This window comes from Heteronotia binoei, chromosome 10 (assembly GCF_032191835.1).
Source record: "Heteronotia binoei isolate CCM8104 ecotype False Entrance Well chromosome 10, APGP_CSIRO_Hbin_v1, whole genome shotgun sequence".
Taxonomy (NCBI): Eukaryota; Metazoa; Chordata; class Lepidosauria; order Squamata; family Gekkonidae; genus Heteronotia; species Heteronotia binoei.
The window spans coordinates 64,731,821-64,746,881 of record NC_083232.1 but is presented as its reverse complement, the minus strand read 5'-3'; the positions used below and the strand labels follow the sequence as shown (position 1 = coordinate 64,746,881).

Sequence of the window (15,061 nt, the reverse complement as noted above, 5' to 3'; positions counted from 1 at the left end):
CCATTTGTGGCTAAGAAAAGGCTGCAGTGGAAAGGGGTGATGGGATTCTGAGGTGGCAAAGCAGATGGTTTGTTTTAATCAGCAGGTGGGAAAACTCATTTTTGATAGTGTTAAAGCTGTAGTACTGCAGTCCTAAGCTCTGCTCACAACCTGAGTTCGATCCCCAGCAGAAGTTGTGTTTTCAGGTAGCCGGCTCGAGGTCGACTCAGCCTTCCATCCTTCCGAGGTCGGTAAAATGAGTACCCAGCTTGCTGAGGGGAAAGTGTAGATGACTGGGGAAGGCAATGGCAAACCACCCCATAAAAAGTCTGCCGTGAAAACGTTGTGAAAGTAACGTCACCCCAGAGTCGGAAACGACTGGTGCTTGCACAGGGGACCTTTCCTTTTCCTTTCCATGGGGGAACAATGCTGTTAAGAGATTAGAATGTCATGGACAAACTTTAGCCCTTCTCATGCTTCACTTGTTTTCACTTATAAAATAGAATTAATAATATAGGGAAATCCAAACGAAATCCCTCTTCAGCAGTCTGAAGTGGCGCAGTGTATTCTGTTACCTCAGCACTTAGCCATTCCATACCAACTTGTTCTGCTGAACTTGTAAACCAGGCTAAAGATGTAACTGAACAGCAAAATATTTTTATGCTAATTAGTGGTCTCTGACATTGCTGTCAAGGAGTAAAATTGTATTTCAGTTTCATCTGATTTAATTGCCAGAAGTATGTATTGTGGCCAATATTGAGACATTGCCTTGGATCTACTAGAAGATTTCTGTGTGAAATAGGGTCCTTGGCAAGTGGAAGTATGAAGAGAGACCTCCCTGCATCACTAATGCTAGCTCCTTGTCCCAAGTGAAACATAGTATATCTTGAGCCATTTTTATGCTTGCTTGTCATCTTGTACAAGCAATTCCTGAGCACTATAAAATACAGAAAGAGTGCTAAGTGTTACAGAAGATTTTGCAAGAGTGGAATTGCAGTAACTGTGTTTCTGCTCACTGGATCCAGTCATTTTATTAGCCCTCCTAAGGTAACAAACCCCTACTTTGGCATAGGGGTCAAAGCGACTCCACATTACAGCAAAAAGCAATGGGAACTTGATAATTCTCTCAGTCACGGCATTAGCTACTAAGAAAAAAATCAGGCCTCAAGAAAAAACTTTCTTCAGAAATGTAGGACAAAGGAAAGACAAATTTGAACTTGGGGTCAAAAATACGTCTCATTGAAAACATCAAAAACCCTCACAAATGTAAATGGGGTCAGATTGACCCCACCATTTTTAAAGCAGAGGACACAGTTGGGAATCTATAGAATGGTTTATTTTAAAGAAAGCAATAATTGTAACCTCCTCCCCCCCCCCCCCACACACACACCCCAAATATGTAAAGTTGAGAAGCTGACTCAGAGGTTGGGATATTTGAAGGTGAACTGTTAAGTGCACAGGTGGCTATGGGTCATCTAGATTGTAGACTAACTTCCCTCTGTAAAATTGAGATGATCAAATCAGAGGTTTGGAAAATCTGAAGAACAAAGGGAACCAGTCAGCTCAGTGAACAAGTGGCTGGGATCATCTAGAGCAGTGGTCCCCAACCTTTCTGGCAGCAGGGGCCAGCCCATCCACTGCGACCCCAGGGCCAACAAGGTGGAGAAACTGAATTTGGCTTCCCCAGGCCCCTGCGCAGCACAGCCTCGCCATCCCACCCCCCACTGTGTAGCACCTCCTCCCTCTGTTTTTAGGATGTTAAGCCAGGGAAAGCGCCTTCTGGGCTCTTTTAAAGCTCCCCCCACTCCTGCCGATCAGCTGAACCGTGGAGGAAATTGCGGTGGCGAGCAAGCCGCTGAAGAAGCGGTGCTGCCCTTGCTTCCGGAGAGAAGGGTAGTGCCACTTGTTCAGTGGTCACTTGCTGCTGCTGCGGGGGTGGGTGAGCTTTTAAAGAGCCCGGGAGGCACTTTCCCCAACTTAACATTGTAAAAACTGAGGGAGGAAGAGGTGTTGGGGGGGGACTGGCGCCCCAGTTGCTGACGGGCCACAGACTGGTACCAGTCCGGGGCCTGGGGGTTGGGAACCCCTGATCTAGAGTACTTACCCCCTCCCCATGTAAAGTTGAGATGATCACTCTGAGATTTGCAAAATTTGAAGGGCAAAAGGGAAGCAATTAGCTCAGGAAACAGGGGTCATCTAGAATTGGGATCATCTAGAGTTGCAGGCTTCATGGCTCCTTCAAGTCTGGAAAACGTGCGGTTCAGAGGATGCCTTCAAACATTTCCTCCTGGCAGTGTTGTTCAATATGAGCTTTTCTATGAGGCTGTGTGCATGAGAGAAGCTTTGACAGAGTACAAACACAGGCCTTTTACTTCCTCCTACTATATAGTCAACAATTCAGGCTGCAAAGACTGCTTTCCCTTGGGATCATTGCAACTCCCAATTCCAAAAGTCTTTTTAATCCTCAAAGCCAAAAAAATTCTATAGATATAAATATTAAGAAAAAAAATTGTTTTCACTGTTTGCTGCACCTTTTTATAAAATGGAGATGATAGATGTTGGTCCATCTATTTAAACATGGGGACAGTGCTAAAATCATTTTCCTCATATATGTTGGGGTCAGTAGAACCTAGAAGAAGGTGCAGCAGGTAAACATATTCTTGTCCAGTACCCCTGCCAGAACATCCAGTTGCATCATCAAAACAATTTCCATTCACGAGTGCCTCTGCCTTTTTTACAAATAAAGCATTGCTGTGTTCCCTCACACAGACCTCACTTACTTAAAGTTTCCACTGCCTTTTAAAGATTAGATGGAAAAGAGAGAGAGTGAGGGGCAGTCCAGATACTAGTGATATCAAATTCCAGATCCCTGGGTAGCCTTCCCCAGCAAACACATGGACTATAAGAACTTTTTGACATTCTCTAGATCAGGGGTGTCAAACTCATTTGTTTTGAGGGCCGGATCTGACATAAGTGAGACCTTGTTGAGCCAGCCATGTCAGGTTGGACTGGGCCATATCAGACCAGGCCATATGTATACCTATTTAAGATTAGGTAGCAGAAATATAAACTTTATAAAGGACACAAACACGCTTTTTAAAAAAAAAATTAAAACATGCTTAAAACATTAGCACTTGTTGGTCTTAAAGGTACTTTCTTTGTATTCCTCCCATAGGATCCAGGGAAGAGGGCAAAGGAAGCTGTGGCTTTTTCTTTCCTTCCCCAGGGGACTGGGGGGGAGCCTCAGCCAATAGAAGGAAGAGAGGCTTGGCTCAGTAGCTCTGTTGTGCGATTCAGAGAGCCTGGCTTTGCCTTTCCCCCTTTCTCCTCAAGGGAGGAGCTTTAGCCAATGGAGAAAATAGAAGCTTTGCTTTGTAGCTCCTGTGCGATTGAGCAAGCCTGGCAAAGCAAGCTGTGATGCAGAAGGAAGCAAGAGAGAGGGAGAAGGAAGCAGCCGACAACCAGTTGCTTGGGGGCCTGATAGTAGCCCTCCAGGAGCCTGAATCGCCCCCTGGGCTGCATGTTTGACACCCCTGCTCTAGATCGTATGACAGATAATCAGTCTCCTAGATCCACATTTTGGGAACTACTTGCCAAGAAAGACTGGAACCACCTCAACATGGTACTCCATCCCAGAAAGCAAACATAAAGTGATACTATGGTCAGTGGCATCCACAAAAATGAGCAGGGATGCACTCCTCCCATGCCTGCTCCCCAGCACAGGGCACTCAGTAGGAAGGCCAAGGCAATCTCAGTCCCAAAACAAGACTGAAATTGATCTAATACATCTTGAAACTGGGGGGCTGAGTAGTCATGACCCATTTTAATACTTGGAATGGTAGAAACAGCAGAAGTTGTTCAAATAGTCTTGCCATGGAGGACTTATCCCTTCTCTTAAAGAAGCAGTTAGAACCTCTATAATCCAAACTTCCATGACCAAACTATGTAAGGTATGGTTCAGGGTGAGATACTGATGTTACGTCTCACAGCCCCAAGGATCTTGTACACATGCTGAGGTTGCACAGACTGAAAGTATCCATCAAAATAGGACAGACTGAAGCACCATGTACAACCATAACAAAATTGAATGCTTTGGATTTTGAAGAGCTCAGTTAGCTATGATAGGGGGAAAATGCTTTCTGAGATGAATTGTTTTCCATCCATAGATCATGTGTGGACAGAAGTTTATTCTTCATCACAGCAGAGGTGGCTTCACTGTGACCCATGTGAAAATATCTGTGATAAACCCCTCCTGTACGAGATTGGATGGGGGAAAAAACTCTCCCACATTATTGCATTCTCTAAAGATGAGGTAGGAGAAGCAATATCCTTTGGAATAAAGACAGTGCTCCCTTTTCCAAAAACAGCGTTGTCTTTAAAAATTGATTGCTTGTTTACCTTTTAAAAGCAGTCTGATAGATTCAGAGCAAGATGTTCTCTTGACTGGAATACATCTAATATTCCAGTGTTTGAAATTTTGGTTGCTTAATTATGTCTTCTTTTGCAATTCATGTTTCAGGTTGTTGATGTAACCTGGCGATATTCTTGTAAACATGATGATGTGCTTTCTAGAAGGACACAGGTTGAAGAAGCTGTGCTACGTGAAACCATCAACAGCCTTAACAAAATGGTATGTAACAAAATTGTATGTTGGTTGATTAGACAAAATTAAAAAGTATTGGGCAGGGAGAAACAATATTTGAATTGGGAACAATATTTATTATGTTGCAGTTTGCAGTTATCATAAAGGCAACCATTTTTGTAATGGCATATTTATATGTTATGATATTTTTTCTAGAAATAAGACTATTAAAGAAAAAAAATACAACATTGTGCCTTTTATTTTAAGCAATTATTTTAAAAAGGCAGGGAACACATGACAGCACGTGACACAGAAGAAAAGCAAGAGGGCTCATAGAATTGGAAGTGACCTCCAGGGTCATCTAGTGCAACTCCCAGCACAATGTAGGAAATTCACAAATACCTCTCCCCACACACCTTCAGTGACACCTGCTTAAACCCCTTCTCCATCACCATACTCTAGAAGGGAAAGATGTATTCTGTTCTTTATACAAAGAGCAGAGGTCTCTCTCTTCTGTGGCCCAGTAACCATGGAAGACCTGTGCAAGTGAATGAGACATGAATGAGCACATAACACTATACATGAAGGTTCAACCTTGATTAAATTCAGCAACTGTCAATGCTGTACTTTGATTCCTGAAATGTAGCTGAGTTCACAGCTGTTTTTAGAATTTTCAGCAACAAAGTCATATACAGCTTAAATGCAACATGAAAACAACAGTTTTCCTTCTCTTCCGAAGTCTGAACTTAGAATTGTATAACAGAGACTAAGGTCTCTATACTGACAGACTTATTGAAAACTCATGCCATTTAGTCTAAACTGTAGCTGATTCAGTTCTTTCATTTAAAAAAGTGGAATTTATCCTGTAGAGACAAAAGCATCCATCGCTTTCCAGTTCCAAATGATTGGGTTAATCAGGATTGAAACTATCAGGACAGTTAAGTCATGAATAACAAAATATTTGATCCAGTCATCTTGCCTCTTTTAACTCTCCCTTCCCACCTTTTGCTTAGTCTAAATTTCACAGTACTATTAAGCAAACGTCAGTGATGAGAGAAAATGGATCACTGCACAAATCTAAAAATGCTTAAGTTTATTATACATAGTGGGATGGTTCAGCCATAATGCTAAACCATGATTTGGTGCTCAAGCTCTGTTCTTGTAGATATCCCTAGCCTCCATACACTTGGAGTAATTCTTGATTTAGCATAAACCATAGTTTGCCATTATTTCTTTAAAGGCAAAATATAGTTTGTCCTCAGTTAGGTGTTGCTCATTAATTCCGATCATGCAAGCATAAGGCTTATTCATTATACTGCAAGACCATGACTTAGTTTAACTTCTGCATCACCCCACAGTGTGAAAATATTCCAACCTGCTTGCCTTAGCTTCATATTGACACTGTATTAATACAGAAAAGGGGACCCTCTGTCCATCAGTCTATCTGGCTGAATGCAACCCTGCCCCCTAATACCTCAGACTATGGTAGTGGCAAGTGAGCCTTCAGGAGTGGGAAGGAGAGACAGTAAGGCCCCTTCTATTGGTCTGTTTTCACCAAATTAAATCTGTATTTGTTTTTCTTTTGAGTAAACAAAAGCAGGATTTAAATATAAAACAAATATATTTTCAAATTGTGTTGAATTTAGATTAATTAAAGTTATCATTTAAAATATATTTTTTTTCTTGTGATAGTCAGCTGAGACTGTAAATGTAGCTGGATAAGATGATCTTATTTTTACTATGGCTTTTTGAACTCTTAGAGACAACAATCTTTAACTGAAAGCAGAAGAAGGGAGTTGTTAGAGAGGATCATTGTGGAGCTTGTTGAATTTATTTCTCCAAAGACTCCAAAGCCAGGAGAACTTGGTGGAAGGACATCTGGATCCATTGCATGGAGAGTAGCCAGAGGTGAAATTGCCTTGGAGGTATTTAGTACACTTGTTGATAATTCTTTACTGTCCCCCTCCTTATAGTGGTGTAGTAATAAAGTTTTACTTGCATTAGCAGTTCGCCAAAACAAAGATGTATCATACCATAAACATGTAGAATCAAGTAATCATAGAGCAAAAAACTAGCAGACAAAATACATAGCAGTGATTCACTCAAACTACTAAACAGCAACTGTCCAAAGTACAGTCCTGCCCACTTGCCAATTAAAATAATTTCGTTTCATGGCTCCAAAAGTAAAAGCTGCCACAAGTTGAATAATCAGTGGAATTCTGTTTTCTATCTGTTTGGCCAGTGCTCATTTCGATAACTGGTCCCTTCTCCCACAGATAGTGTTAACTAAAAGACACATTTCTATTGTACTCACCTATGAATGCAAATCTTATTTGGTGGAATCTCTGTAGGATAAGACCTCTCCTTAGAATCAGTTAAATCAAATAGATTTTGCTAAAGATCACATTTGTACGATAATAATCTGATCCTTTGAGATTTTTGATGTCAGATTTTTTCAGCTCTGAGATACAAGACCTACAGACTCTTGTTGGTCTCTTAAGGTGCTACTGGGCCCAAATAGGAGCACTCTATGTTTTGTAATACAGCTTAATAACATTTTGGCTATGATACTACACAGCACTTTCTTATTTTATTATCTATCCTTGACAGAGCTCTCAGCCAAGTTTCTGTGATTATTCAGTGGGTACATACAGTTTCCTAAGCAAACTGAGGGTCAGTACAGCCCATGAAAGCATGTGTTTCAACTTTTCTAAATATAATATAGTCTGCAAAGTTTAGGCAATCAGACTTTGAAATTACATAGATCGATACAGGCCCAATGGACATGGACATTTCATCCACCAAAGCATCAGAAGAAGTCGTCTTATTCTTTTGAGTCAACCATTGTCCAAGACAAAATTGTCCATATATGATAAAATGGTTGTCCTAATATTTCCAGGAATTATTACTGCTTCTTATATGAACCATCTGTTCACAGGTTGGTGGGTCGTATTGATAAAAATTTCCTTGGCTTAAGATAGGTGCATGATCATCTCTCTGCAAGCTTGCAGGATAATGCTTACATAAAGGTGGCAGTCCATAGACATATAAAGTTACTTTGTACTGAATTGGACAGCTGGGTTGAGTAAGACCAGCATTTATAGTACTTGGCAGTAGCTTTTTGAGGTCTCTTATATAGATCTTTCACATCACTTACTACACGAGCTATTTCAGTGCAGATTCTGGGGATTGAACCCAAAACCTTCTGCATGCAAAGCAGGTGCTCCACCACTGAGCCGTGCCCCATGACCTTTGCACAATTTTGTGTACCGAAGTCACAACATAAATATGAGTTTTTATATATCATAAGTGTATGTGCATTAGAACAGTTGTCAGTGAGTTCTCCATTTTATAAGCTTAATATCCAGACTGAAACGACTGAAAAACTGGAAGATAAGAATTTGGCAAATGGTTTTAAGCGGCACTGAAATGCCCTAAAAATGCCAAAGACTAGGTTATTGCTCTTAAGGAGGAGCGAATAACGATCTTGCTAGAGATAAAGGTATGATCCAACAGGGTTTTTCTTATGCCTTACTCTGAAACTAGCAAGGAATAAGAATAGTCCTGCTGGATCAGATCAGATAATGAATGAAGTTTTCACAGTAGCAACAGAGTAAAAGTAATCCTGAAGTTACTGAAAAGGATGGGAAAACTTAGCAATGTTTTGGATGCAAGATAAGTAAGCAGGAATTTTAGACAGCTTGCTTATAGGCAGCGCTGTCTATAAGCACGTTTGCAAGATGAGACATGAAAAGTAAGGGTGGAGAGAGGAAGAACTCAGTGAAAAGAACTGAAAAGTTTCACCTTCATGCTTCTGTCCAGTTGCTTTCCCCCCGACAAAGAACATTTTCAATGAACTCTGTGATTTTTTTTCCATTAGAATCCTCATACCAATTTTCACACACATATATAGCACATAAAATAAATCAGTCATAAAACTAATTAAATATTTAAAGCAAATCTAACTTGCAGTTTTCATTTTTGTTAATTAGAACAAGGAAGTTGTTTTTATTCCAACTGGAAAAGAGAAGACCTCTAAGCTTCTCCACCTCAGATATAATATAGTGAAAGATTGTTACATGCGAATATCCAACAATAATGAAAGGATTAATGGTTGGGAGAAAGGCGTATGGAAGATGGAATCTGTATGGAGAAAGGTTGAATCAGACTGGAAAATGGTGAGTATCATGCCGAGGAAAATTATTATATAGTAATTGTCTTCAACCTTTCCAGGCCTGGGACAGAGTGAGTGATATCACGGTTGTGTGATATTGAAATTGCATGACAGGAAGAGGGAAAGCTTAGAGTTATAATAGTACCAGCACCAAGGCTTAGATCATGGGCAACAGGCCAACAGCGCTGGAGAAAGGAAACTTAAGCTGGGCACTGTAGTGTTCCATAGTGAGCAACAAACCAAGGCTAAAAGCTGTGGCAGGATCCTCTGCACCACTGAGTGATAATTACCATTGTATTGTTCCTTTCAAAGTGTGGGTGACGAGAATAAAATGGAGAACTAATTCTCTTTTCTGTGTGATAATTACCATCATATTGTTCCTTTCAAAGTGTGGGTGACGAGAAGCACGAGAGGATGTGCTCGTGCTTTCTATGTTTCTGGCATGCCCTTCCTAAAGGCAGCAAAAATATGGCAGCTCTGTAGGGACGTTGTGACCTCTTCCTGAGAGATCTGACCCATGAGTTGAAGACTACTGTTCTAGAGCACACATAAAAAGATATAACTATGAAACTGTAGTGTGCAAAGTTTATCTTTGTACCATTGCTTCTGTGCATATTTAGCAGTTGTTGGTAACATCCAGTTTTAGACAAGATTGTCAGCTGACAGCAAACTGGGAAATGAACGCTGCTTGTCTTTCAGAACAGGATGCTGGAGTTGGCCTCAGATAACAAATATCTGTTTTGATATTACACCTTAAATCTGACATTTCCCATCCAAAGATAGACTAATACAAAAGCTTCACAAAAATAAAATGTTGCCTTTCCAAATAATTTTTTAAGCTGCAAAGAATGAGCTTTATATCTTCGCTTTCTATTGCACACCAGTATGTAGAATTTCTATATTCTAAATGATACTTCCCCATCCGTAGAAAGCCAAAATGTCAGTCACCTTGCATTAATGAAGGTCTTTGATAAGTTTATTTCTGTTCATTACAAAACTAAGTATTGATTGAGCATGCACTTCAAACCTACCAAAATAACTATATGGGAAAGAAAGCATTTCCAGCAGTCAGTATGAACGGAACAAGACAAATGAAATGAAATGTCCTAATATAGCACTGGATCCTGCACATGCAATACCCTGGGAAAGATAACCACATCTAGTTCCAAAGGCTGCATGTGCCGATCCCCATGCTGGATGAAGTCCAAGCATATAGCCCCTGACAGACACGTGTTAGCTTCAGTCATTTGTTTGAGGAAGAGGCCAGAATTCTGCCCTTATTCATCTCTAACAAGCAGCATTGACAGAACTGTGCTAGTAGCTGGTCAGATTTTCACCACAAATAGATTTCCACTTATGGAACAAGGGTTTCCCATCTACCCTTTCCAGCTCCATCCCACAATACCCCACCCCCCCAGAAGCTTCCCCTGACACTTGGGAACAGTTTGAGATTTGCCCTTGTTATGTATTTATGGAGGAGAGGTACTGCCAGAGAAGAGCGCCTGCAGAAATTGTGAAGCTTCTTTTCCATGAGCAATCCTTTCCCTATGGTCTTGTTCCTTCCACACTGACTTCTAGTTTGCTTCTGGGCTCAATTCAAAGTGCTAGTATTGACCTTTAAAGCCCTGTATGGCCTGGGACCATATGGCTTATGGACTGACTTCTCTCATATGAACCTACCTATTTACTCCAGTCATCTTCAGAGAACATGAGGCTAGACAGGCTGTGACTTGAGAAAGAGCTTTCTTGGTTGTGGCCCAAAACTTTGATACTCCCTCCACAGGGAAATTAATCTGTCTCTCTCTTCTGGTGCCTTCCACCATCAGGTGAAGACTCTTTGTTTCATTTGGCATATCCCCAATAATGGTTATTGGCTTTCCTCCCTGATTCCGCTGTTGCTTATGTGTTTTATTGAATTATTTTATAATTTTAAGTATTGGTTTGAATTGTTTCAATGTTTTTATGTTTATTGCTAGGCCTTGGGGCTGTGATTGGGTGGGAGGGCAGGATAAAAATGTGTCAAATATGGTGGTAAGCACATGCGGATCTGTGTGTAAAGCAGCAGGTGTGTAGCATACTGCTGCATTGCTGGATCTCCAGGTCAGGGCTAGAGAACAGCATTTTATATTTGCACCTTTATGTGTGGTTCATTACCTAGATGTGAAGGATTTTTCAAAACTAGTTTCACAAAATACACGTATAGATTTGTTAACTGGCTTATTGGCACTGAAAAGGTCAGCAACTATAAAATCAGGACAAAGTATCTGATCTGTATGCATTAATTAATATGTATCAAGTTATGTTCAATAAAGTATCAAGTTATTGTCTGTATGTTTGACTCAGAAGTAAGAACTGTAAATTGAACTGAAGTTGTATAAATAAGATGGCATCATTAAGTGGTACAACAATGTACAGGATTGTAGCCTTAATACATGTAACTCGACTTAAGGGTTTCTGAGGCACCTTTTTTGTCTACATAGGTTTATTTAGCCCGAAAAGAAGGATCATTGTCTGGTTATATCAGCTGGAAGTTTGAGTGTGGGTCTGTTGGTCTAAAAATAGAAAGCATTTCTGTCAGAACGAGCAGTCAGACATTTCAGAGCGGAAAGGTGAGGTGGATGCTGTGCTCTGGAAACACAGAAGTTGGTGTTAATGGAGGCAAGTATGAAACTTTTTTTAAAAAAATGTTCCAAACAAAGCAAAAACATAAGACTTATTAGGGGTTTTTTTTAATGTCCACAGTGTTTTGCAATAACCATTTTTACCCTTACAACAGAACTCAGAGGTAGACCATTATTAACACTGCATGGAGGGGACTGATCTGAAGTCAGGCAGCAGCTAGCCTTGTGCCTGAGCTCGTCTGAAGCTTATGGCAAAGAAGAAGAGTTGGTTTTTATACCCCAGTTTTCTCTAAGGAGACTCATAGCAGCTTGGAAAGGAAAGGTCCCCTGTGCAAGCACCAGTCGTTTCCGACTCTGGGTAACGTTGCTTTCAGAACATTTTCATGGGAGACTTTTTTACAGGGTGGTTTGCCATTGCCTTCCCCCGTCTTTTATACTTTCCCCCCAGCAAGCTGGGTACTCATTTTACCGACCTCGGAAGTATGGAAGGCTGAGTCAACCTTGGGCCAGCTACCTGAATCTAGCTTCCGCCGGAATTGAACTCGGGTTGTGATCAGAGAGTTCAGACCACAGTACTGCAGTACTGCTGCTTTACCACTCTGCGCCACAGGGCAGCTTACAGTTGCCTTAAAAGTGGGGATTGAGGCTACCCTGAACCTGCCCAGGTTGTTTTTTGTATGACAGATATATCAAATAGATCTTCTTCGTGGTCTCTGTGCAGTCCCACACATGGGTCTTGCCGCAGGCAATGAATCCATTCCTCGGAGTTCCAATAGCTCGCCTATAGCGCTTTTGGCGCGCTCCCCTCCCGCCCTGGGGAGCAGGCAGCGACCGCGCATGCCTGGAGCGGGGGGGGGGCGCCCATTCCACTCAGTTTCTTCCTTTCCGCCGCCCGGACAACACCTTCCTCGCTGCGCTCTTCCTTAGCTCGTCTCTCCTCAGCTCATCTCATCTCTACTTTGACTGGTATCGTTCTCTCTTCCCCCGTTTCGTCCTAAAAAAAAAACAAAACAAACAAAAAAAAAAAACCGTTTCTGCGCTTTTCTTCTCTTTTTCCTACCCGTCCCTTCCCTCCCTTCCCTCCCTTCCCCCCACCGTCCGGGTCGTATGGAAGGGAAGGTTACTTTCAAAAAGTGTAGGCACTGTGGGGCTAAAATTCCCACCACAGACGGCCACAGTCACTGCCTTTTTTGCCTCGGGGAAGGCCATCGAGTCGACGCTTGCCCGCATTGTGCGAACTTCGGCAAGCAGGCACGCAAAAACCGCGCCGCACGACTACAGGCTTTCCTCTTAGAACGGTCCCTGCGGGCTATGCCCACTTCCGACTCGCCGCCTCCCCCACCTCGAGCGGGAGATTCGGCTGCCCCGGCTGCGCCTCAGTCTCAAAAGACGCACAAGTCCGGGAAACGACCTTCGAAGCACGCCGAAGCCGGCCACAAGTCTTCGAAAAAACTGCGTCATTCCGAATCGGAGTCGGCGCCTAAGAAGGCTCGACACTCGGATTCGGCGCCTAAGAAACCTCACCATTCCGAACCGGCGCGTCATTCCGAGTCAGCGGACGCGGCGCCCATAAAGCCCCGTAACACCATGTCCTCGACTGCTCAATCGAGTTCAGCTCAACCACTCCTGCCGTCCGAGTTGTCGACCCCGGCTGACGTCATCACGGACATGCCTCGGCTTACACCTCACACCTCCACGGCCGTGGAGGTGATTCCGATTCGATCCCGATCGCCTTCAGTACACAGCGTGGTACCTTCTGAGATCCTTGAACCCGACCGTACCACCGACCCGACACAGACTTACCTACGCCCATCTTTGCGACCTGACTCCTTCCATGATGTTGCACTCTCTCCGCTGTACCGTGAATCGGCAACGCAAGTCTCCTCCCATCGGATTCGGATTCGATCACGCTCTCCGCGTAGCCGCCACGACTCCGGTTCCTCGGTCTACTATGAACAGCAAGATTACTACTCCAGGAGGCGATATGAATACTCTCTATCCAGATCGCCCTCACCTCGACAGGGCAGGTCCCGTCACCGCTCCGGCTCCCACTCCGAGTGGGACATCCATCGTAGATATCAGGAGTCAGACTCCTACTTCTACCGTGATCCCGCTACTCCACGGATCCGTTATGGCGGTTCGCCTCGGTCTCGTTACGCGCGCACAACCCGACATGAGGATTCACCTCAGCTCCACTTCGACCGCCCTTCTCGACTTCGTGACCCTCGAAGCCATTTCGAGTACTCACCCAGACTCCTCAACCGCCTCCTATCATCTGAACAAGAGGCTGGCCCCTCGCATCAACGCCGTGAGCACCCTCGGTACCGAGACGTGACTAAACCGCGTACTGCTTCTGCCACTGTATCTGTGGCCCCGGATTCTCGAGTTCGGTCTCCTCCCAAGACCTCGGAGCCTGCAGCCCCCATCTCGGAACCGACTGTTCATCCACCCTCCCCCTCCACGGGAGCCTCTTCCTCGGGTGGGGACTCCCCAGCCTCTTCGGATTCGGAGGACCACTCTCCATCTCTCCCCTCGGACTCTGCGCAACAGCTCAGGCTCTCTCCGTCTGATGCATCCAAAGCGTATCTCAACCTTATTACTTCTATGGCGGAGGCACTGAAGATACCTCTCCAGGCGGACTCCCCCAAAGTGTCGGACATGGTACATGACCTGGTGCAATCAGACTTCCCTCCCGGGTCCTTGCTTCCTATGCTACCGGTGCACCTGGAGGGTCTTCAGGAGACTTGGGACAAACCTGCATCAGTACCTCCCACTTCTAAGAGGCTGGACTCCCTCTATCGAGTCCATGCCCCCGACGCTAAGTTCCTCGCCTCACATCCAGCTCCGAACTCTATCATCGTTCATTCTGCCATGAAGGCCAAACCCTCCAGGCATCCCGCGCCGCCGGATCGTGAGGGAAGGAAATTAGACACCTTGGCAAGGAAAATCTTCACACTTGCCTCCACCAACTCGAAGCTTAACAATTACCTGGCTTATTTTGCTGCTTATACTTTTAATCTGGCGAACCAATTCACACCACTGATACCATCGCTTCCCGACTCCTCTCAGAGAACAGCATCAGCCCTGGTTTCCGAACTCTCCAGGGTCTCCAAACAACAAATTAATTCGATTCGACATGCGGTCTCCTGTTCATCCCGTGTCTTCGCCTCTTCAGTTGCCCTGCGTCGTCATGCTTGGCTGAGATCCACTAATCTTCAACCCGACATCAAGCAGAAGATAGAGGATCTTCCCTTTGATGGCCTCGGCCTCTTTCATGCCTCTACTGATGAGGTCTTGTCCTCTGTTGACGACGGGCGTAAACGGGCCAAGCGCCTAGGAGTCTCTCAACCTGCTTCGCAACCATTTGGCCGCAAACAACCTTGGAAACCATCTTTCCAAAGACGCCAGCGTTCTCCTAAACAGTCTGAATACTGGAAAAGAAGACCTGCGCAACAGAAGCCTTCTTTTCAGCAAAGGCAACGCCCTCAGCAGTCCAAAAAATCATCCCCCCCTACCAAGCAGTCTCTTTGACTTCCCCATTCAGTCACCCTACCCCACGCGTCTTTCCCCATTCTACAGGACTTGGACTTCAATCACGACCGACTCCTGGGTACTCACCATCGTACGTCTGGGGTACGCAATAGAGTTCGCTTCGCTGCCTCGCCACCACTACTTCGTGGCTACCCCTCCATCCCATCACCTCCA

At 43.9% G+C, this 15,061-nt stretch overlaps 1 protein-coding gene across 1 annotated transcript in view; it reads left to right on the top strand.

The window, feature by feature from the left end:
* The window catches only part of NGLY1 (N-glycanase 1), a 33,482-nt gene that overhangs the window by 13,112 nt on the left and 5,309 nt on the right, over window positions 1-15,061 (top strand). The window contains exons 6-10 of the mRNA XM_060248800.1: window positions 4,146-4,291; window positions 4,499-4,609; window positions 6,322-6,486; window positions 8,554-8,739; window positions 11,216-11,393. Of these exons, the coding sequence (XP_060104783.1) occupies window positions 4,146-4,291; window positions 4,499-4,609; window positions 6,322-6,486; window positions 8,554-8,739; window positions 11,216-11,393 (786 nt within the window). The remainder of the gene's footprint in view (window positions 1-4,145; window positions 4,292-4,498; window positions 4,610-6,321; window positions 6,487-8,553; window positions 8,740-11,215; window positions 11,394-15,061) is intronic.